Source organism: Elgaria multicarinata, chromosome 11 (genome assembly GCF_023053635.1).
Source record: "Elgaria multicarinata webbii isolate HBS135686 ecotype San Diego chromosome 11, rElgMul1.1.pri, whole genome shotgun sequence".
Classification (NCBI taxonomy): domain Eukaryota; kingdom Metazoa; phylum Chordata; class Lepidosauria; order Squamata; family Anguidae; genus Elgaria; species Elgaria multicarinata.
In genome coordinates, this window is record NC_086181.1 from 23,469,748 (window position 1) to 23,494,640 (window position 24,893).

The window sequence follows — 24,893 nt, forward strand, 5'->3', positions numbered from 1 at the left end:
TTTTCTTATGAAGCTTAGATCCATACTCCAGCAAACCATGACAGATGTAGCCTCCAAAGTGTTGTTCTACGTCTTGTGAGTAAGTTTCATGATCATTCCAAGCTTGAGCAATGCTTCTCCAAAACACAGTTGAAGATGTATGTTGAGACCAAGAGCAGGAGCACCATTATAGACCGGAGAATCCAGACACAGAGAGGTATTGCTGGGACTGATCAAAGACAGAAAGACCAGGTTCTGATAACACACTAACCCTTTTGTATCATGTCTTTTAGATTGTAAGCCTGTGGACAGGGGCTGTCAAGAAATACTTTTGTAAACTGCCGTGAGAGCCTTTTTTGGCTGAATGGTGGCATAAAAATCCTTAAATAAATAAATGGTAACCAGGGTCAGCTCAGTTGTGGCAGGCTAAGATTGACAAGTTTGTGACCACTCTTCTCTGGTGGCTCAGTGCAACCCTTCCTGGGATTTTGTTTTAGGCAATTGACCATGTCCCTTGAGGTGCCAGCATATGCGGCATCTGGTGTAACATCAGACGTGTAACATCATGCACACACATAAACCACTGCTATAATGATAATGTTTATACTAAGCTTAGATCCACACTCAGACAAACCATGACAGATATAGGCCCCGAAGTGTTGTTTTACTTCTTGTGGGAGTTTCAGACCATTTTGCGGCCAGACCAAACTTCAGCAACACTTCTCCAAAATGCAGCTGAAGATGTATGAGGAGACCAGGAGAAGAAGCACCATTGTGGAGCGGAGAATCCAGACATAGAGAGGTATTGCTGGCAAGATCAAAGAGAGAAAGTTTGATGTGTATTGTGCAAATACATGATCAAAACTGTTTGACTAAACCAACCTTCCATGGAGCAATCCTGTGCCACAGTTATGCCATCTGAGTGGCAAGGGGTCATTCTGTGGGCATAGCAGAACATGACCCTGCAGAACCATGGCTGTAGGATAGCTCTGCCTGTAATGATACAAACCTGGAACATTGAAATTTGACATTTTGCTTAGACCATTTATCACACTGGTATTCTTGCAGTTTGTCAATGTTTCTTTTCTAGCATTGAGGTCAATTTGGACAGAAATGAATGCTCTCAGTTAAACGTTCATGGAATTTGTCAATTCGGGATTGCTGTTTGTATAAATCTTTTTTTTACAGTTGGGGTCTACAAGAACAAAACCAGGTCACTTTTCCTTTCTAGTTTTTCTGACATTGTTATTGGAGCAAATATAGTTACCTGGGCTAAATGACACCCAGAAACACTTCTAGAAAATGTTTAGCCATACATTAAGTCAAGACCACTTTAAGAAATTGCCAGCCTTGTAACTCCTGGAGTTTCTCCAGGTCAGCTGTCAAATTTGTTTAGCTTGACTTTAACTGATATACAGAAGAGGTTTGCAGAAGTACAAAAAAAAACTTTAGGTAAAAAATTCTAAGTGGCATAAAAATAAAAAAAAATCCCAAACAGCCCAAGGAGAGCTGAGCATTGGACACAAAATGCTGGTTGCTGGGGCAGGCAATGGAAAAGCAAGAGGGAGGGGAAATGGGACGGAGTATCATGGAAAAGGCCACGAAAACCACACTGCAACATTTTGTTGCAGCTCCCACTTGGAATCTATTGAACTCCTTGACAATATAAATCTGAGCCCCTCCCCTCAATCTATGCTGATCTCAAGCGTAAGCAAAGGGAATACATAACAGTATAAAAGCCTTCCCTAACCTGGTGCCCTCCAAATGTTTTGGACCACAACTTCCAGAATTAGCTGGGCTTGATTTTATTTATTTATTTATTTATTTATTTATTTATTTATTTATTTATTTATTTATTACATTTTTATGCCGCCCAATAGCCGAAGCATTCTGGGCGGTTCACAAAAATGGGAATCCATCAATGGGAGTCCAAAACATCTGGAGGGTTTGGGGAAGCTGCCTGTAGACATGTATCCGCTAGCAGTCAGGTTTGGGAACTTCACCACTGCTGTAAAAATGTGAATAAATATTCATGATGCACTTTGTATAGTGTAGACATTTATTACTATTTTGGCTCCCTAGAAGAAGTGGGATATAAAGGCAGCTAGGGATCTCTCACTCACTCACTCACTCACTCACTCTCAGCAGAATGTATTTCAATAGAACAGTGTCCTCCTCCTACTGCTGAACCTACCATTCATTGTCGGTGCCTTCTCCTCCTCGCTGAATTGGTCTTTGGTGGGGGAAAGGAGCAAGAAGAGCAAATGAAACATCTGTTAAAACATTCTAGGGAAAGCATGTGGAAGAGCTTGGGTTGTATGAAACATTTGTTTCACTTAAGTCCTATTCATTTCAATTCAACCTTAAATCAGGTTAACTTTGGATACAGCCCCTTGGTTCCATTCTCTGCTATAAACAGGGCTTGACCCCGTTGCCATATTAAACAGTGAAAAGAAGGAAAACTCTACCTTGCTAATGCTCATAGTTCAACATTGCAGAGTACAGAGCACCAATATAGGGTGGAGAAGCTCTCATCTTCACACTTAGGGTCAAACACCATGTGCAATTAAATGCATTGTTGTATTTAACATGCACATTTTTTAAAAAAAAATGCAAATAGCAGCTGGGGGTGATAATAATTGGAACTGAAGCAGGGAGGGAGAGGGAGTTTAACCCTTTCCTCCTGTTCCAAAGCTCAGATTTCCAATGGAGGAAATCTCCCATTGGCTCCATTGTGATTCCATTCCTTATAAGCAATCCCAAGCCACAAAGCAAAGGTGTTGCAAATGCAAACACACATTTAATGTCACATCTAATTTGGCCCTTAACATGCACAGACCTAGGTAAGTGCGGCTCATGTTTCCTTCTGACTTTGAACAAGAGGAAATCCGTTGTGGGGCTGGGAGAGAAAACCCAAACCAAACCTTTGATTCCTTCCCCCCACCCCACCCCGAACCCCGTTTGAAAGTCTTTGGTAAACCTGAACCAGAACAAACCCATAAAATAAACTGAGATGACTGGGTCAAAAGAAGGGTTGACTACAAAACTGGTATGAGTTGTATGAATTATGTGCATGTAACACTAATGGTGGGATAGAATTTTACTGTCTGAAGGCAGAACCATGCATGAAATTAGAATGCATCTCATGTAGGTTCTTAAAAATGCAAACTGCATCAGATAAGGGAACTGTGAATTAATACAATGACCCTTTCCTCCCCTGTTACAGTTCGAAGGGAACATTTATTTATTTATTTATTTATTATATTTATATACTGTCCCATAGCCGAAGCTCTCTGGGCAGTATACAAACAGTGAACGTTAAAAAGTATACAAAATTTAAAACCATCAAAAACATTAACAGTATAAATACAACGGTATCCATTTAAAAACAACAGTTCTGGGGTCCATTAAAAAACAACCTTAGCATTGTTAAATGCTGTGAAATGCTTGGGAGAAGAGAAAAGTCTTGACCTGGCGCCAAAAAGATAACAATGTTGGTGCCAGGCGAGCCTCATCAGGGAGATCATTCCTCCTCTGAAGCTAGTATTTGCATTGGGAGAAAATCCACCCATTAGCACCATTGGGGGATTTCCACCCCCATACAAACAGCACGTGCAGGGGTGGTGATCTAGATCAAGAACACAGTGAGGGTGTGCAAGGGGTGAAAGCCCCTATATCCTGCCACCCCATGCCGGAAGCCCAAAAGAATCAGGGGGCCCCATGTCTGCAATTTACTTTTTAAAAGCCATTCATGCAATTGTCAATTGCATATATGGATCTGTATCTACTTTGGCCCTAAGACCGATTAACGTGCATCACCTGCAGACATTGCAGAGATGCGCTGAAGCTATTACTGATGTTTTATTGGCTTGATACAAAAGCAAACTGGAACAACCTATAACACAGCTGAACCACCCCCACCACCCCACGCCCAAGAATCAAATTTTCACCACCACCACACACATGAAGATTTGTTTGACTCCCTTTTTCCTTACCCAGCATGACAGACAGATTCCAAGAAGCGCTCAGAATGGAATTCTCCTTCTGGTTATTGGCATACATTTTCTGATACCCGCAGGAGTACTGGCCGGCATTCTGTTTTGTGATGGAGAAGGAAAAGGTGTATACAAGATTGTGTGGTACCTCCTTTTGGGCTGAAATGGGATGTCCGTCTTTGCAGAAAAATATCTTCATGCTCGAAATGTCAGGTGGTGTTTTGCAGCGGGCAGAGACAAAATCCCCAACTTGAGCTGAGGACACATTCAGGAACAGCTCAGGTGGGGGGAGAACACCTGGAACAACACAAGAACAGGATAAGGATCAGGTATGGCCATCAACGGCCCCCATCCTTCAAGAAAGAGTTATTAGCGGACTATGTGGCTGCCGGTTTGGAGTCAAGGCTTTTGCAGTCAGATGCTTAACTAAGGGCAGATCCACACAGAGGCTTCGGGACGCTTCTTCCGCCGAGCTCTCCGACCCGGGTGGGCCCGGGTGGCTCTTTCGCCGGCAAAAGGAAGCCGGTGGGTAGGTGGGCGGCAGCTGATTCCCCAGCGAAGCCGCCGGGCGCGACAACTCTTCATCCCGTCCCCGCGAGGGGTGATGCGGGGCCTCCTCCTCCTCCGCCGCCTCTTCTTGGAACGGTTAAGGTAGGGTGTACATCATCGATTTCAGGGCGCCCTAAAGCGCCTTCAGGGCGTCCCGAAGCCTCTGTGTGGATCTGCTCTTAACAGCCCCACACACTATGACAGCACTTTCCAGGTGTCAGTCACACTGATAGTACAGATCTCTTATTGAAGAAACAACCTTTCCAGAAGGCATTCCAACAACAATAACAGCAACACTGACAAATACAAGCCAGCCATTTTATACCAAAATGATAATGTAAATGCCTAATTAAGGGATTTCGGTAGGGAGTTCCAGAGACAAGGTGCCATCACTGAGAAAGTCCTATCACTGGAAGCCATGCACCTCACCTCCTCACTCATGATACACTGACTCCAGGCCCAACTTTTTCCTGCCCATAAGAGCCAGCCCTACGATTGGGCAGGAAGCAGCTGCCTCAGGCAGCAGATGTTGGGGGGCACCTAGCTATGGCAAGGTGTTGGCGAACAGAGCAATCTGTGCCATACAGCCTTGCATTCCCTAAGAACTGCAGGAGGTACCCTTTTGAGGGCACCATTATACACAGAGGGCTGTTTGTTCGGTACCTGTGAAAGGACTTTCTCCTGTGTCGCTCCCAAACTGCGGAATGCACTCCCTCAAGAATTACAATTGCACCCCCTCCAACTTTTAGAAAGGGTGTGAAGACACATCTTTTCATCTAGCCCTTTAAATTATGTCATTGTTTTAATGTTGTAATGTTTTCCGGGTTTTTAATGTTCTGTATTTTTATAGCTTTACGGTTTTATTGTATCAAATTGTTGTGCACTACCTTGATGGCTTTTTAATCAAAGTGGTGTATAAATCTGAATAATAACATTAATAAAAATTAAATAAATAAATAAAGCAAGCCTGCTGTCCTCAGATCTAGTGGAAGGTGCTAATTCCATCACCAATGTAGAAGTAAGATTCAGCAACAAGTGCAAGGTGCCGTCTAAACGTCTTCTTTGTTCCATGGTAGCTGTGCAGGGGCGCTGCACTTGGTTATACAATATAGCCACAGACTCGCAGCCACCGCGGGGCTTTTCCCTGAAGCTGCGTTGTAGTTGGCGACCAGTGATTAGTTACTGGAAGCCAGGAATAAGGCAGGGGACAGACTCCAATGCCTGGATGACCGCTGGAAAACCCAACTCTCCTTCCTGGGGTGGGGATTTCCCACCCCCACTCGCAGTAGCGATACCACAAGGTTTCAAGGGGAAGAAGCAATAAAGCGGCGCTGTGACGACAGGCCCCAAGTTGGCTTCTACATGTGAACTGGGGGGTTGGTTGAGCCATCTTGCCCTTTGCCTCATGCAGGAAAATGTCTTGTAACATCCTTGCTGCCCATCCCATTGATTCCAATGGAAATGTTTTTCTTTTTTAAACCCCCCCCCGGAGGGGGGTGGAGGGGGGAATTTCAGAATGAAAATAGTGAGAGAAAGCTCAAATGCCCTGCTCCCAGACCACCATGGTCCGGGGGGGGGGGGGGGGAATCTACACTACTGCTTTAAAGCGCTTTATAACAGTTTTGACAACTGTTGGGGCCCAGGACACACTGCATATACAGGTTTCAAAACGTTTTCAAAGCGCTTTAAAAGCAGTAGTGTAGATCCCCCCCCCCCCGATCCAAATCGGGGGTAGCATGCACTTACACTGAAGTAAAGAAGCCAATTGCCCATAATTCCGCTGTGCATGATTTGCAGAATGTTTAACTTTGCCCACAAACTCACCTGGAATGCTGCATACCTCTAAATCTTTATCCAAACACCAGGCAGCTGCAGACAGAACACCTGTGAGAGCACAGTGCAGCAACATTTAGCTGATGAGAACCAGGAAGGTACAATGGTAACACTCAAGGAAAGGGAATAATATTAACCCAGCTGCCCAAGTCATTTGAAACTCCAAGGGACAGCTTCTTTATAGCTGTTTCTTTGTAATGAAAGGAAGGGCTGGAAAGTTACGTTTTCCTTGCTCTATCTGTTCATTTACACATGTACAAACTCTAGGGTGACCATACGAAGAGGAGGACAGGGTTCCTGTATCTTTAACAGTTGACTAATAAAGCAAATTTCAGCAGTTGTCATTTGTATGCATGCTGCACCTGGTGAAATTCTCTCTTCATCACAACAGTTAAAAATACAGGAGCAGTGCCTTCTTTTGTATCTGGTCAAGACGGCAGGGCTCTTGCAGCTTTAACTGTTGTGGAGAGGTAATTTCACCATATGCAACATGCATACAAATGACAGCTGCTGAAATTCACTTTATTATTCAACTGTTAAAGACACAGGAACCCTGTCCTCCTTTTTATATGGTCACCCTAACAAACTCAGCACTTTGGAAGCAAATGGCTCCTAAAGAAGACAGTATAATTGCTGTTCTTGCCTCGGATTCCACTAAGATCAACATTTTTCTCCTTTTCCCATAATACTGAAATCTGAGGTCATCCCATGAAACTGAGATTGATGGGAGATTCAGGATAGATAAAAGGAAATACTTCTTCACACAGCTCATAGTTAAAACTATGGCATTCACTACCACAAGATGTAGTGATGGCCACCAATTTGGATGGCTTTAAAAGGGAGCTGGATTAATTCCTGAAGGAGAAGGCTATCAATTGCTATTAATCCTGATGGCTATGTGCCACCTCCAGAATCAGAGGCACCAAGCCTATATACACCAGTAGCTGGGGAATATGGGCAGGAGGGTGCTGTTGCACCTGTGTCATTCTTGTGGTTCCCTGGCCGATGGCTGGTTGGCCACCTTGTGAACAGAGTGCTGGACTAGATGGACCCTTGGTCTGATCCAGCAGGGTTCTTCTTATGGTCTTAGGAGGGTGCTTCCAGACAGACAGCTCCTAGCGCTACCAAGCAAAACACATTGTGGGGTTATTCCATCTTTTTTCTCCTTAATGGAGGAAAGAGAAAAGCTGGGGGCCGATCTACACCAAGCAGGATATACTTTAAAAACGGTATGAAAACGGTATATGTAATGTGTCCTGGGCCTTAACAGTTGTCATAACTATTATAAACCGTTATAAGCAGTAGTGTAGATCCTGCCCGGAAGAAGTAGTGGGAAAATCTAGGAGAAGTTACAAGTGGAGGACAATGCTATCTGGACCCCTGTAAAATTCCATGAATAAAGCAGGATGACAGCACACTAAACCCCACATCTGGAAAGGCCCAGAACTGACCCCAGTGTGCGCCAATTCCAACCAAAAATGCTTTCTTCTCTTTGACTGGAAAAGTAATTCAAGGGGGGTGGAGACATAACAGAAAGAAATCCCCCCCCCAAAGTATCTCATCACCATTCAGTGTTCACATGCCATCTTTCTACAAGACCTCACCCAAAGTAGATGGGCATCCCTCTGAAGCGGCATGATCAGTGTCTGAATATAACTTGCAAATGTACAAATTATCACCCTCTTTTTAAGTAATTTCCCTTTGACTTCAGCTGCTTTCCCTGCCAGTCCAGTACTAGTTCTGCACACACACACACTTTTGCATGTCTCTGGTACCCCGGCTTCCCACAGCCCTCTTCAGAGAGATCATCCTTTCACTGCATCCAGTCTGTTCCTTTGACTTACAAAGCCGCCAGAGAATGTCCATTGGGGAACAGGAGGAGATCTTCAGGTAGGTCCTTCACAGCCCCTTTTCTCAGTTGTGCTCCCTGAGTCCCCTACTTCTCCCAGCTCAGTCAGAAACCTTCAAGACGCCTGAAGTATGTTTAGGACAGCCCCATACCTCCCCCTCCACTACATGGAGACGACCAACCTTGAGATAAAGAAGCCTTGTATGTCTTTGGATCTCTGAATAGGGGCGGGTTGGTCAGGCAAAGAGATTAGAGCGCCCCAAAGGCGGAAAGAGACATCTTCCTAAAATAGTGCACTCTGTGAAGAGAAATGCTTGACATGGATGTTGGAGATAAGCTCTTTTTTGTTGTTTTATTGAAGGTTAACACTTTACTCTCAGTAAGGGGGAAACACTTATAAATTGCCAAAAAAAAAGAGAGTAAAGGCATCAACAAAAAGAGGACACAAATTTACATAAATTTTGCATAAGAACATAAGAAGAGCCATGCTGGATCAGACCAAGGGTCCATCTAGTCCAGCATTCTGTTCACACAGTGGCCAAGCAGCCATCGGCCAGTGATGAAGAAGCAGGTCATGGTGCAACAGCACCCTCCAACCCATGTTCCCCAGCAACTGGTGCACGCAGGTTTATTGCTTCGAATACTGGAGATAGCACACAACCATCAGGGCTAATAGCATTGATAGCCTTTGCCTCCAGGAATTTATCCAATGCCCTTTTGAAGCCATCCAGATTGGTGGCCATCACTACATCTTGTGGTAGTGAGTTCCATAATTTAACTATGCGCTGTGTGAAGAAGTACTTCCTTTTATTTGTCCTGGATCTCCCACCAATCAGTTTGCTGTATAGCTATACAGTTTATCTGTATAGATGCAAATTTAGATATTGCTGTTGTAATTTAAGTAGTAATACAGTACATCTCACCATGTAATGTGGAAGGCTGTGACCAGGAGTCCTGTGTGCCTTGCTCAGTCTGCTTTCCAGGGTAGTGCTGACGGGCAACCTCAAGGCTCAGCTAACCCTTATGGTGGTTCTTTGTCTTGAAACCCAGCATGGACTGGACAACCCTTGAAATAGACGATCCATTCAAATACAGTACAGTCCACCTTATGTGAGGAGCAGTGATAGAAGTGAATGGGTGCTGTCAGGTTTTATCACACCGGCCTAAAGTACAGGAGTTTTCATTTTAATATTTTTAAAGCTGATACAAGGGAGGTGAAAGTAGTAATTAAAAGGACCCCTGCCCCATAATTCTAACTATGTCATATCAACCCACAGTTGCTCACTATTGGGAAAAAGGCACTCTGTTTACACTCAGAGGTACTTTGTTATATTTCATAGGTGCTTCCTTAAGAAAAAGGCCTGGCTCACAGGTGGGAGAAGTGATGCTAAACGGCTATTGACAATGGGGGCTACATGACCAATTTCAAATGTGCCTGCAAGATATATATTTTTCTTGCACTGCTATTGAAACAGTGAGTTTCTGCACCTTGCTGCAATGTGTACTTCGTAAAGGTTTTAGTATGCTAACAACACAGAAAGTTTTTGGTCTAAGATTCTTCCTTTTTGACAAGGACTTCACAGCTAGTCATTTCTGGAAATACACACTAGAGGGCGATAAACCCATACATTTGTGCATATTTTCCTTTTTTCTCTTTCACAAATCCAACTGAACTTCTCAGGCAATAACAACATGCAGATATCTGTAAGAGAGTCCTAAAAATAAAATCTGCTTCAGAAGGGGGGATTTGGACCAAAGAATCAGCAAAGAGAACCTGCCTTAAGTTTCTCTGCTCTGAATTGCACCCCACCCCTAAGGTTTCAAATGTGTGACTGCAGAAAGGGGAAGCAGCTTGGATGTGGGGCTGTGTTAGGACTCTGTTACATGTATTTGTGTGTAGGGTCCCCCCCCCCCAATCCAAAACAAACACTTCCAGAGAGAGGGTTCCTAGAGGTAGCAATCAGCAGAGCTGGACCAAGTCATTTTGCTGCCTAGGCAAAGGACAAAATGGTGTCCCCTCCCATTCCACGTACAAAAGCTGAGCGGAGTGGCTAGTCAACTTTTCATCAATAGTGACATTGGGACAGCATCCTCCACTGTACAGCCGGTTTACTTAGGGGGCACAGGGCATGCTTTATGGCACACAGAGCTCTCGTTTCCAACACCATGCTGCCACCTCCCAGCATCTGCCACCTGAGGTTATCAGCTCACTCTGCCTAATGGTAGGGCTGGCCCTGATCTGAAGGCACCATGCAACTGTTCTGCCTTTTTCTCTTGATGGATTTTCTTCCCTAAGGGAAAGGACGGAAGAAACTGTAAGGGACTCAACTAGAAGACGATGTCATCTTGATCATAACCTATTGCACTATTTCCTCATACACAGGAATGTGGAGGTAAAGGTGAGAACTGCCAGAAATGTCCAATCTGCACTTGGCAGACTGAATTATCAGGGGACAAGTTCACTCTGTGCTCACACATGACCCTTGAACAGGTGGGCTGCTATGCAATGGGGACTCCAGGCCATCACGCCATGGACACTGCATTGTTAAAAAATCAGAGGGTGCTTCCAGATGAGGCTTGTATCGTGCCATCACCCTGCCCCATTCACAGAATGTTACAGGGGGTCTAGACAACAGCATCTTCCACTCAACATCTTCCTGCATTTTCCCACCATTTCTTGACTTTTTTTTTTTTTACTGTAGAAAATCTGTTACAGAGAAAGACTGAATTGCTACACAATTCTGCACCCCTTCTGACTTGTAACTCTGCACCCAGACATTTTCTTCTCAGGCCTTTCTCCACCACGCTTTAGTCTCAATGAAATCAGCGTGAAAAATTAGTCATGAATTACGACCCCTTGATTTCAGTTAGAACTAAGTGCAACTAACCAAGTCTGGATCCGCCTCAAGACTTCTACACCAAGAGCCACTTGGGCGAAAGTGGCGAAGTGAGAAGGAAAAGGAATTGAGGGCTCATCTACACCAAGCAGGATATTCCACTATGAAAGTGGTATATAAAAGGTAGGAGCCACACTACTGTTTTATAGCAGTATTGAAGTGCACTGACAAATGTTGGGGCCCATAACACATACCATATACCCCTTTCATATGGTGTAATGTGTCATGGAGCCCAATAGTTGTCCATGCATTTCAATACCACTATAAAGCAGTAGTGTACATCTTGCAGTGCACTTCAATATCACTATAAAGCAGTTGTGTGGCTCCTGTCTTTTATATACCACTTTTATACCACCTTCATAGTGGAATATCCTGTTTGGTGTAGATGAGCCCTGAGTAACCACCAAATCATCCCAAAACCACAGAAGACGAGAGATGGAAATATCTAGAAAAAAAGCAATGAACACTCAAGGACACCTGAAGGACGTTTCATGAACTTACAGCATGAAAATGCATACATGACGTAGGAGACGGAGTGGTGATTCTCCAGAATTGTTTATATGCCTTGACCTATTTGCTCTTTCGTACAGTCCAAACCAGATAATTCACTTGGGGATAAATAAACTTTAACCTGATTGCTACAGTGCCAAACCCATTTTGTGGTTTGAATGCAAGTCAACCACATCCATTGCAGCCTATGATTTCATGAGGAAAACAGGCTCGGGGAGGCCTGGGAGAATAACCAAGGCACCCAGTTGCAGGACAGGTTCCCAGCTGAGGCCGGTAAAATCCACCTGGACTTTACCCATCCACTTCGACAAAAACTTGGGAGGAAGAAAACTGCATTTGATCTTAGATTACTGGTACATTTAGTCCTGTGGAACGATTCACTCTCTGCTCCCCTATAGTTCAGACCTAGTGGAGTGGCTAAACATGCAATACTGGGCTTGTTCTTTTGGGAGTAGCTCCCCCTGAGCTAAATGGATCTTACTCCCCACTAGTAAGTGTGCTCACTAGGGCTGCAGCTTTTAAGAAACTGAATTGTGGCAAAACAAGTCCCCAGTTCAAATCTTGCCCTGACTATAAACTCACCTGGTTGCGTTACGCAAGGTATTCTCCTTCAGCTTAAGACTCCCATCTGCAATACAAGGATAACAATACTGACCTACCTGAACAAGGTTACAGTATGCTTTGCTGAGATGGTGTAAGTGAAGCGCTTATTAGTACTATTATTCCAGCCAATGGAGGTCAAGATGCAGCAGAAAACAGTGAGTGGTGGGACTTGCTGTGTGTGTGTATGTGTGTGTTGACAGCCAGCACAGCACCACAAAATAATCAGATAATCCTTTCGACTGCATTCAACATGATAGCCCAAATAGCAAAATGATGGTTTGGCATATTGGAATTCCCCAATTTAAAGAAATGCTGTACAGAATAATGGCACAGATATCACTTACATGTTTTATTTTTATTTTTTTTAAAAAATGACCTGAGGGAAAAACTGGTTTTTATCTTTTATCACCCACATCTTCTTATGCTCCTCACAAAGGCAGAATATCACAACCCGAGGGCAGCAGCATTAATAGTTTCACCTCCTAGTCTTTGTTCATTGCCCCAGAATATTTGCTTTTCGTGTCATTAAAATGCACGAGTGGGTGATTGGGAGTAACTCCAGAGAGGCAATGGCAAAGAAGCCATAGGCATAAATCCTGGAATGGCTATCTGACATCAATTTCAGTGCGCCAGCACTGAATAAGTGAGAGGTAGGCAAAGGGGATCATATGCTCAGTGTACATTTGTACATGTGCATCTCTGCTTCTTTCTGGAGAGTCGTTGTAGTGTGTCGAGTGGTTTTATTTATTATTGCATTTATATCCCGCCTTTTTTCCTCTAAGGAACCCAAGATGGTGTACATAACCCTCCTCCTCTCCATTTTTATCCTCGCAACAACAACCCTGTGAGGTAGGTTGGGCTGAGAGTCTATGACTGGCCCAAACTCACCCAGTGGGTTTCCATGCCCGAGTGGGGACTAGAACCCGAATCTCCCGATTCCCAGTCCAACACTCTAGCCACTACACCAGAGTGGTTGAGACTCCTTATCCTCTCCCCCACTCCTCCCAAGCACATTTTTATCAGCGCTTGGAAGACATCAACACCCAGATGCACTGAATCCACAGTGGCACTACGGAGCCCTCCGTTTTTCCTCTGGCAAGTGCTGCAACACTGCCACAATCAGGATCTGGTCGGCCAGACTGCGTTCCACCACAGGATACTTCTCAGGCACGGCTTGTGGCACCTCCAAGGAGACCGTTTACGAGTCACGTTTCCACCCAACCCTCCTGTCAAAACAGAGAGAGTCCCCTTCCCCCCTCGTGAATCCTCTGGTGAGCTAGTAGATCCTTCTGCTTGCTGAAGCAGTCCCCGCACACATCACAAACATAAGGTCTGTCGCCTTGGTGCCTCTTCTGGTGTTTATAAAAACTGGAGGGGTCCCCAAATGTTTTCCCGCACTCCGTACACTGGTAGGGCTTCTGGGCTGAGTGGCTCCTCTGGTGCTTGTAGAAGTTGGAGGCATCTGCGTAGCACTTCCCACACTCGGCACAGTGGTACGGCTTCTCGCCCGAGTGGATCCTCAAGTGGGTGGTCAGGTGGTACAGCCGGGTGAACCTCTTCCCGCAAACGGCGCAAGGGAAGGGCCGCTCCCGCCGGTGGATCCCTTTGTGCAAGGCGAGCTCTTGCTTTGCTCGGAAACTCTCCCCACACTCTCGGCACTGGTGAGGCTTTTCCCCCCGGAAGAATGTTCTTGCCTGGCTTCCGGTGTCCTTTGGTTCCTGCAATGCCACCTTGGCCTCCATGGTCTGTGATGGGAGGAATGTCAGAGCCTTTCTTGGTCCCCTGCTTTGAATAGCAAGCTCATCTTCTGAGGAGTCGTCCCGCTCACCTGGTCGCCTATCTTCCTCCCGCTCAGAGGAAGTTGCCTCACCTGTATTCCCCCATGGATTCCTGGGTGTCTCTGAGGAATCCTCCAGAGGGCGATCAGAAGTTCGGCTGGTAGCCCTGGCACCTGCTGAGATTTTAAAAAATAAATAAATCCAGATGACATTCCCATTACCACATTCAAGTTATTCCCAGCAATGGGATGTGCTCAAAGAGGCTGTCTGTAATTAAAGAGAGACACACCCCAAAAATGGATTCAAACCCCATCATTTGCATTGCAGGTGGAGGACAGCAACAGGAGGTCATAGGATTATGTCATTCATGGGAGGGCAATTTCGGGAGGTCTGGGGGTATTTCCCACTCCAACCACCCCCATGCTGCCACCAGCCACATATTTGGCAGTAGCAGAAAAAAGATAATAAATCGGTGCAGCAGCAAACCTCTACAGAACACGAAAATGGCCAAATTTAGCTTCCCATCCCAAATCCAATACTGAACCATCTGCAGAAGTCTTGCACTCCATTAACATGAACACAGATGCGCTGTACTTTTAAATGTTTAAAAACTACAAAATTATGTTCTCCACCCAAATGAAGATATGAGTTTGCAAGAGGAGGGACTCCTGCTTATGCTGCGATGCGGCCTTAATGCCCAATTATAGCTAAACTAAAAACCTGGATTTTTCTGTTGTTTTCTATGAGCAATTATTCATTTTGGTTCAGGGGAGTTTTCCCCCACCCCAAAAAGGTGCCCAAAGTAAACAAGGAAAAGGTCCCTGTATGCGAGACTAGAAAAATGACAAGTGTGTGAAGATACCATGTTCGAGCCGGGGGGCGGGGGGAGGTTACTGGGTAGGCATCCCAGCATCTACCCACCAAACCAGTTAGAGTCCATGCCAGTTAAGGGCTTGCATTCTTACAAGGTGTAACCTGAACAAACCTGCTTAAAAAGTTTGCTGAGCCAGTATGCATACCTGTGTGGGAAAGAGCATATTCACATCCCAGTTGAGAGAGACATTACTGAAAGCAGTTTGCCCTTTCCCCCCCAAAAAAAACCCAGCCCATGAAACTGGCCAAGGCAGAGCAGCCAAATGGACAAACCATGGCCAGATCTACATCAACAGGATATTGCACTATGAAAGCAGTATATAAAAGGCCAGAACCACACTATTACTTTATAGAGGTATTGAAGTGCACTGACAACTGCTGGGGCCCATTGACACATACCATGTACTGCTTTCATACTGCTGTATCCTGCTTGGTGTGGCTCCTGCCTTTTATATACCGCTTTCATACTGCTTTCATAGCGCAATATCCTGCTTGGTGTAGATGAGGCCTAAGAATGTTTGCAAAGAAAGGTGTGTCAACTATCATAATTATTTATTATACGATCAGGGACCCAATGAGAAACAGCGGCAGACATCACTAAGACAGTGAAAACACAATCATTAAATCGTTATGGTGAAGGCAGAGGTATTATTAAAACGTACACTTGTTTAAAATATCCTAACATAGTTAAAACACCTGAGACAAAGGTGGGGGGAGGAAAACAACAAATTGAAAAAGAAGTTGCAATTACATTGGGGAAATGGTCTTACGAATCCTTTGTACAGAGAAAAGTGTCAACTATTAAGTGTGAGGAGAATAATCGGAATGTGTCTGTACCAGCTATTTTCTGTACAATTTGTACCTGAACATACTCCTGTCTTGTTCAGAGTACTGTTCCATTTTAGCATGGATAATGAGCCTATTAAAGAGGCTCTACAGTGTTCCTTTTGTCTGTTTGGCTGTTAGTTATACTGTTAGTTTTACCCTACCCAGTGCCTGTTTACCCTACCCTGTGCCTGTTTGCATTCTCTTCCCCTCCTTATTGTTTTACTATGATTTTATTAGATTGTAAGCCTATGCGGCAGGGTCTTGCTATTTACTGTTTTACTCTGTACAGCACCATGTACATTGATGGTGCTATATAAATAAATAATAATAATAATAATAATAATAATAATAATAATAATAATAATTGGCCATCCTGCGATGTTCCTCATCCAAGCCACTGCTCTGCTGCCATCTACTCTGCGTGCTTTTCATTTTTGCGTGCATATCCACCTATTCATCCATTGCACCGATAGTTTGTTTTTCCTGACACTAGTTCCACCTACTTCCACATCTCACAAAAACAAACATGCTGTTGACCTGCACTTCTCCTTTTAAAAAAAAAATTAAAATACTCTTGCAAATCCAAAGCACATCCCATAGCCTTGAAAGGGGGAAACATTCACAAACAGGAAATGTGCAAACAGAAGCAGAAGAACAGGAAGAGAGAAAGAAAATACTTTTGTAACAGATAGAGTGTTGGAACTTTAAGAGTACACATGGGTAGAAGGTAGATCAAGATCTACCAGTAGATCACTGGATGATTTGCAGTAGTTCAGCAAAGGGTTCTGACTCTGAATTGTTTAACAGTAGCGACAAACGTGTTTGTCTCCCCACCCTTCTAAATTAGGCTGTTAGAATCCCTGATCTCTAGTAATTCAGATGTAGTTTTATACTTATATATGGAGATCATCCCAGTGTATGGTTCATGGAGGGTGGTAGGTAACTGACCCCGCCTCCTGAGCCGCCATTTTGTATCTGGATCCACCCATTTCCAGCCACTATTCTGTGCCTGGTTCCAGTTGGTGGATATCCAGGTTCTAGTAAAACAATTAAAAAGTAGGTTCTGGAAGCCTGAAGTCTGCCCATATCTATTTTAGAGCAGGGAGACCCAAGCTCAAATCCCTACTTTTTGGGTGGCCTTGAACAAAAGTAATTGAGAGGCAGTGTTATGTAGTTGACAGAGTGTTGGCCCTGGACCTTGGAGACTTGAGTGCAAAGCTTCACTCAGCCTTGAAGCTCACTGAGTGACCTTGGACCTATCTTTCAACCTAAGCTACTTTGCAGGGTTGTTGGAAGGATAAACAGGCGTGGGAAGAACTATGCAAGCAAACCCGAACAGAGGATTTTAAAAAACGTATCAAACAAAAATAAATGAATATCTCTCAGCTTAACCTATCTCGTATAGTTGTGAGGAAAAAAATGGAGAAATGGCAGGCCTGGTCCAAGGCAAGTCGCCGCATGAAGCGGGGACCGCCGTTCCGCCACCGGCCCCACAAGAAGCAGCTGCTCTCTCACACACACCGCAAGCATTGCCTATAAGGTATTTCTGCCTTCAGGAGCCATGAGGCACCTGCACATCCATCAAGGCATTGCGAGAGATCCTGGGACTTCTCACGATTGCCCATGTCAGCCTCGCACAGGCACAGCGCGACTCCTGAAGGCAAAAGACCTTACAGGTACTGCACAGGGCCATGCTAGAGACAGGAAGCCAGCAGTGCCAGGAGGCAAGGAGAGCAGGTGAGTGTCTGCTGCTTCTTCATCCTGCCAGCTGCCTGCATGGCCAGCCAGGCAGGCGGCCAGCAGGACCAAGCAGTGGCAGACCTTTGGAGGGGGAGAGTGCCGCTCTTCCTGTCCTCCGCCGCCTGCTGCACCCACTTCCTACCGCTTTCAGCCCTGAGGAATGGCATGATGCACATGTGATAAATAAATAAAAGCAATGAACAACCAGAGATAAAAGTTTAAAACGCAAAGTACTGGTATTGTTTTCTCCACACTTACATCACCAGAATAACTCAGGGCACCTCCAAAATTATTTAGATTCTTTTCTAAAGAAAATGAAATATTGGGATATATCACACAAACGGAACTTCCTTCTACAATTGGAAAATCAATTCATTGTCCAAAGGGTTGCAGCATTTGCGACTAAAGCTGCACGTTGCAGAGAAAAGTTCCTCTACTCACCTGACTCTCTTTCTGTACTATCCCATAGTAACTGGGATATCTGAACATTTCAAAATTGCACCTTGACAATATTTTAACTTTTCTTTTAGCCTTTTAATTGCAATGTTTTATGGTTGTATAAGCTGCACTTTGTTTAATTTTATCCATCTTCTTAATGTTTTATGTGTTGATTTTAAATTGTGATGTTTGTTCAAAATATGTAAGCCTTTTACTGTTTTAATGATTGATATTGTTTTTATCTTGCAATGGTCCTTGGACACAAGCAATAAAGTACATATGGTACATAAAGTACTGTTACATATGGCTAGCCCAGCCTTGCCCAACTTGGTGCCCTCCAGATATGTTGCACTACAGCTCTCAGCGTGCCCCAACCTGCCATGTTTCCTGGACTTTCAAAGATCCAGGACATCCTTCCCTAATATGATGGACTCTAAATGTCTTGGGCTACAACTGCCATCAGCCCCAGCAGCATGCAGAATGGTCACAGATGGGAGTTTTGTTTCCAACGCATCTTGAGGGCACCAAGTTGGGCAAACCAAGGCTAGGACTTCGTATTGGTTTCAGATAGGCTGGTTCAGTGCACCTGTGTTAAGTTACAACCTGCAGTTAGCCCAGGGCGCTTCCTTCTGTGCCAATCCCTTGGCACTGCCCTGCACTCAACATGCAAATCTGTAGGAAAAAGTGCAGCTCAGCAGCAGGTAAGGAACAGACACTGCTTCCAGAATTAACCACAAGAACACTTAATGAGCATCGCCGGGCAGGGCTTATCTACGCGTTTATTGTGGATATTTTTGGAGACTGGGAACAGCACTATAATTGGCAAGAGCTGGAGAAACAGAAACCATGTAATCACCTGCCATCACTCGTCCTGAACAAGGGATAGTACTGGGAGCATGGGGATACAAGATTGAAAAAATGAGATGATCTTTATTTTTTATTTAATTTTATTTCATTTTTTTATTTCTTTTTTTATTTTTTTAAATTTCATATTATTTATTTTATATTTTATTTTTGTATCATTGCTTCCACTAGATTCTTGAGCCAGTAGTTACAGCTCTGGACAACGTGAGGCCCTTCAGATACGAAGCCCTATATGGCTCGGGTCCAGGTTATTTGAAAGACCGTATTCTCCCTTATGAGCCTGCCCGTGCTTTGAGATCTTCTGGAGAAGCCCTTCTTTCAGTCTCACCATCTTCACGGGCACGCTTGGTGGGAACATGGGGGAGGGCCTTCTCAGTGGCTGCTCCAGTGCTTTGGAACTCTCTTCCCGGGGAAGCTAGACTGGCTCCCTCCTTGATGGGCTTTCGGAAGCAGGCTAAAACTTGTTTGTTCCAGCAGGCCTTTGGAGAATAATCTGTCCCTCCATCTATGTTAATTGACTTATAATTTTGTTGTGTATTTTAAATGTGTTTTTTTCTTTTTTCCTTTTCAATGTATGTGTTAAACTTTGTAAGGCCACCTTGAGGCCCAGTATTGGGCAAAAGATGGGATACAAATAAATATAATAATAATAATAATAATAATAATAATAATAATAATAATAATAATAATAAGGTCCGTCACCATTGGCTATATTGGCTAGTGCTGCTGTGGAGTTGTGAGCCAAAACATCTGGAGAGCCACAATCTGCCCAATCCTGCAGTAGAAAGAAAAGCCCTAGATCAGCCTTCCCCAACATGGTGCCCTCCAAACATTTTGGACTACAGCTCCTATCCTCCTGACCACAGACATCTGGAGGCCAACACATTGGGGAAGGCTGTCCAAGATACTTGAACCTGGCTCTCAGTTCTAATCCAAGGATTTCACATATAAATACCCATCTCCTGCAGGGGCTGAGCATCTTCCCTGGGAACACAAGTCAGCTCATGCTGTGGTTCTTGGGGATGTCTCCAGTCCCCGGACTCCTGCGAGAGACATCCAGGATGGGTCTGGGAGCCAGGAACATCCCACAATGCAGCAGGCGATGTCGCCTCCTCCTCTAAGGCCACTTCCTCCACCTTCATGCGAACGGTGACCTGAGGGTGGACAAAACACACCAAGTTGGAATGGCCTACAAGACAAGGGTGATGGTTCCTGAAGTAACAGTCCCCAATGAGTTATGCATTGCAGGAGACCCAAGGTTGAATAGGTTCAAATAACTACAGGCCCAGTATGTAAACAAGAAACCCAGATATTTCTAGACATCTTCACTTCAATAAATCTCAAGTGACTAATGAGAAAATCACTCCACTTTTCTCTTCTGCCTGAGAAGCTTTATTGCTAGTTAATTTTAAGGGCCTGACTGGGCGGTTTTAATGTATTTATTTCATTTATATCCCACCTCCCCACCCCCAAAGGAACCCAAGGTGGCATACATAACCATCATCCTCTCCATTTTATCCTCACAACAACAACCCTATGAGGTGGGTTGGGCTGAGAGTCTGTGACTGGCCCAAAGTCACCCAGTGGGTTTCCATGGCCGAGTGGGGACTAGAACTCGGATCTCCCAACTCCCAGTCCAACACCTTAGCCACTACACCACACTGGCTCTCACAGATTAGGTTCTGCACCCTTGCTTTAGAGCATAATCAAAGACGTCACAGAGACTTTCCCCTACCAACTTACACTGACATATAGACAGAATACAAGCCGCCACGTCATCAGGCAGCGATGGGCTTTTCTGCGTGATGTCAGAGTGTATCTGCATAGACCAAGGGGTCAATTGCAGTAAAACCCTTTAGCAGAGGCCTTCCCTAATAATGCTGCTCAGCTGCTTGCTCCTAGACACAAGAAAACAAGAGTGAGCAGCTGAGGTATGGAGGAAAAGAATTCTGACCTGAGGCTCTATTAATGTAATGGCAGTGCGAGGTTAAGGCTGCAATCTGAAAAAACAATGAGTAACCCCACTGAACGCAATAGGACTTACTTTGGAACAAACATGCATAGCATTGCCTTTCACAGACCTCTTTGCATATGTCTCCACTTGTAAGAAAGAAAACAGATGCATGAAATTTCGGCCAGATTGAAACCTAGCCCCTGCACTATTTGCATGCTGCAACCTGAATTTAATAATTTAATTTGGAATATTTTATGTCAGGGGTGCAGAAGTCCCAGCCTGCGGGCCTCATTCCCAATCTGGTCTGTGGAGCCTCCTTGGGTTCTTCCAAACCCTGCCCCCTGGAGCAATCCTGCTGTTATCTCCAATTTACTGTTATCTCCACTAGAAAGCCAGTGTGGTATAGTGGTTAAAGTGCTGGACTGGGACTCAGGAGATCCAAGTTTGTCTCACCAGTTGGCCATGAAGCTCACTGGGTGACTTTAAGCCACTCACTGACTCTCAGCCTAGCCTACCTCACAGAGTTGTTGTGAGGATAAAATAGAGGTGGAGGACTATGTAATCCACCTTGGGTTCCTTGCAAGAGGAAAAAAGGAGTGATATTAATAATAATAATAATAATAATAATAATAATAATAATAATAATAATATGAAGTAACAGCAGGAATGAGAGCGGCACACAGGAATGAGAGCGGCCCCACTGTTATCTTAGATCAGAAATAATAGCAGGGATGCAGGGGACTCCGCCGATGCTGGGGAAAGAGTGTGTGTATATCTGTATGTATAATATTTGCTCACGTGTAAGTCTGATCGCTCGGACTCTTGCTGTCTCAGAACAAACTCCTCCGCCAGGGCCACAGCCTGGGCACAAGTCTCTGGCTGACATTCCCAAACCCAGGTCTGCATTTCTTCTGGCAGGATACTCAGGAACTGCTCCAGGATCAGCAGCTCCAAGATGTGCTCCTTGGTGCGGATCTCTGGCTTCAGCCATCGACAGCAAAGTTCCCGCAAGCTTCCACATGCCTGGCGGGGCCCCTCAGCTTCCCGAAAGCAGAAACGTCTAAAGCACTGCCGCAGGGTCTCACTGGCTATGTCAGAGTGGCCCAAGATGGCTGCCTTGACCTTCCCGTAGTCTCCTCTGTCCCTAGAGTCAAGAGTGCTATAGGCCCTCTGGGCTGCCCCACTGAGGGCAGGTACAAGCCGGCCCACCCATTGTTTTCTCGGCCACTGGCAGGCATCTGCCACTCGCTCAAAGGTACACAGATAGTCCTCAATATCATCAGCTAAAGTCAGCTGAGGAACTTGAAGGCTGCCCCATGCAGGAGAGGAGGGTGATGTAATTTCTGGAGCCACTGTCTCCTGCCACCGGACTTCCCTGCACTGCGATATCTCCTGGTTTTCTTTCCTGGACTGCTGAGAGGCCACCCACCTCAGAAGTTCCCCAGATGTCCCAGCTTGGATGAGAAAAGCGTGTTTTCCTACATGCTTCAGGCTCTCCTCTGGCAGAGAGTCTTCTGGGTCCTGCTCCTCAGTTTTGACCACAGGCGGAAGGCCTCGTTCAAGCCGAACCTCATTTTGCAGGCCCAGGACTGTAGTCATCATTCTCTTTATCCCGGGTCTAAGATGTATATTCAGACCTGGCTTCACGAGTCTCCTTCCAAACCTGGGTGTGGTAATGCTGGAGACCCCTGGCCAGAGGACTCCAATACAAGCCTTTAAGTCCTGCACATTCAAAGTTCTTGTGGCGAACAGCAGACCTGTAGGGACATGCCAGTAGGAAAACAAGATGACTTTTCTGCCTAGCAAATAGGGAACAGAAATAAAAACAGAGTGGGAAAGTACATGAGGAAGTGTCTGCCACCTCCATAACCATTATCCCCAATTCAGCAAATTGGCCTCAAATTTAATATTGCCAGGACAGGGCTCTTGTGCCCTTTGAAAGAAGAATTTCCTCAGGTGCAGCTTCTTCCCCACTGCTGCACTATCCTGGGAGAAGTTGTTGCTGTCACAATTATCCCTTCTAGTAAACTCATTTGTGTAGCTTTTTAATCCGCTCTGTCTGTAGAGGCTGAGGATGGGTAACACCATTTAGGAATATATATATAATTTGTATTCTACCCTTCTTCCAAACAGCTAAGAGCAGCATTTTTCACCTCACAATGACTCTGTGAAGTAGATAGGCAACGAGATAACAATTTGCCCAGCAAACCTCAGGGGTAAGCAAGGGTTTAATGCCAGTTCACCTCTGAGGTAAAATTCCTCTCCAGCTTCTCTTCCCTGAACCAGAAAGAATTCTCAACACTGTCATTAAGCTCTTTCCAATATCCCACCTGTAATTATGACCAGGAAAGAAGGGAAATGGGAACCCTATAATTTAGCATGGACAAAGAGGGTCCTCTCCACCCTCAGGTTGATAAATACTAGATTAAAACTCATCCGAGTTTTAAGAGACAATGTGTAAGTTTATTCTGAGAGGCTTTGGTTCTGTGGTTTCACTGCAGAGCTTTTCTTCAGGTTAGGAACAAGGTGTCTTGAGTTCAAATCTTGGAATACCCTAAACTGAAGGCACTGCTGCCTGCTTATCTTCAGCTTCAGATATTTTAGGATTTGATCTCAAGATGTCTTGGATCTAACCTGGAAGAAAGCTCTGTTATTTAATGGCCAAAACAGACATTACAGACATCCAAAATGCAAATAGATTACTATTTTACAGGGCGGGGAGGAAAGCACTCTAGATCAGGCCTATAGTGTGGTGGAGAGAGGGTTAAAACCTACTGCGCACGCGCACACACACACACACGCACACACAGCTAGGATCCTGATCTGGAATAGTCCCCGGATCTACTCTACAGTAAAAATGATTTAGGATTTGATCTCAAGACGCTACTAGCTATGTCTTTCAAGTATTGTCTAGTGCACATCTGGGGTGCACTAGATGGGGGAAGGCTAGCTTAGACCATGGAGACTTGGGTCGAAACACCACGTTGCCTTAAATCAGCCACCATCTCTCAGCTCTTTACCTACTTCATAGGGTCATTGCAATGATAAAATTGGGGACATCATGGCAGAAGAGCAGAATTCAAATGTGATCAATAAAAATGTTTGCCATGTTTCTGGTTTAACGGAACAGTTGCCTAGGAGGAAGAAGAGAAGAACAGCCTGAATTGTTCTTGTTGATTTTAACAGCAGTTTGATTGGCAGCAATTCAACAGTCGAAGTGTGCGTGCGTGTGTCTTTTCACAGTAAAGAGATCAAACATTATCCACTGCTAATGTCTGCACATAGAGCTGCTATTAAAAGTGCTGCCGCTGAGATCACATAAGACGTGCCATGCTGGATCAGACCAAGGGTCCATCTAGTCCAGCACTCTGTTCACACAGTGGCCAACCAGCCATTGGCCAGGGATGAACAAGCAGAACGTTACGAGCCCAACACTCCTAAAAAAACCACAAAAGTTACCGAGCGCAATCCTATGCATATTTGGACAGACAAAAATCCTACAACTCCCAGAATTCCCCAGTCAGCATGGGAATGGTGGGAGTTGTAGACTTTTTTTCCTGTCTAAATACGCATAAAATCGCACCCTTAAGCACTGCCAACTAGCAAAACAATCCCACTCAATTCAGAAAAGTTAACTCCTCAGAGTAGAATTGCAGGCTTTCTCAACTCGATCCGTCCTTAATAAAACTGCTGGTGCAGGAAAGCAAAGAGTTAAACTAGCCGGTAGTTAGTAAACTTCTTGATTAAGCCCAAACTTGGCACGCACAAAAACAGATTCTTGGCCCAATCGCTTCGATCCTACGCACACCTACTTGCGAGTAAGCCCCACTGAGTTCAGTGAAACTTTTCTCCGCGTCAATATGCATAAAATGGGTGCGTTACGTTTTATACTGCAATTTATTCCCTTCCTTATCGGAATACAACAACTGTAATTAATCTGTCCCGCTTGACTCTACTGCTCCAGCGAAGTCCCCTTTCCCCCAAACCCTACCTCACCCAGAAAAGCTCTTGCGCTCCCCGGATCGGCTGCAGGAAGAGGAAGTATCTGCTTCCAAAATAAGTTGGGCGGCTCTAGGACCCAGAGACCTCTGCCCATTTAACCCTTTCTCATCTTCCTTAGGAGAAACTAGAACTTCGTTTTCAGCAGATCTCGGCGCCGGGAGCTATTTTTCAACGCCAGAACCCTCAACGATCGGAGTCAAT

At 44.8% G+C, this 24,893-nt stretch overlaps 1 protein-coding gene across 2 annotated transcripts; it reads right to left on the reverse strand.

Annotated features, from left to right (window-relative positions):
* Window positions 1-12,549: 12,549 nt before the first annotated feature.
* On the reverse strand, window positions 12,550-24,805 carry LOC134406250 (zinc finger protein 397-like). 2 transcript variants are annotated; one of them, XM_063137584.1, is made up of 4 exons: window positions 24,687-24,805; window positions 21,489-22,447; window positions 19,692-19,890; window positions 12,550-14,166 (listed from the first exon to the last, which is right to left on the reverse strand). In XM_063137584.1, the coding sequence occupies exons 1-4, from the start codon at window positions 24,784-24,786 to the stop codon at window positions 13,445-13,447; spliced, it is 1,980 nt and encodes a 659-aa protein (XP_062993654.1). In that variant the 5' UTR covers window positions 24,787-24,805; the 3' UTR covers window positions 12,550-13,444. The 2 variants fall into 2 exon arrangements, with proteins under 2 accessions (XP_062993654.1, XP_062993653.1); XM_063137583.1 differs by having other exon boundaries at window positions 12,550-14,169.
* Between the last annotated feature and the right edge of the window lie 88 nt (window positions 24,806-24,893).

Bases quoted from the DNA above. Each gene is read 5' to 3' on its own strand.
- LOC134406250 (XM_063137583.1), bottom strand. From the start codon at position 24,786: ATGGGCAGAGGTCTCTGGGTCCTAGAGCCGCCCAACTTATTTTGGAAG. The intron at 19,891-21,488 runs GTGAGCAAATAT...GTCCACCCTCAG, and splicing joins CCGAGCGATCAGACTTACAC to GTCACCGTTCGCATGAAGGT. The intron at 14,170-19,691 runs GTATTTATATGT...TTAAAATCTCAG, and splicing joins TCAGCCCCTGCAGGAGATGG to CAGGTGCCAGGGCTACCAGC.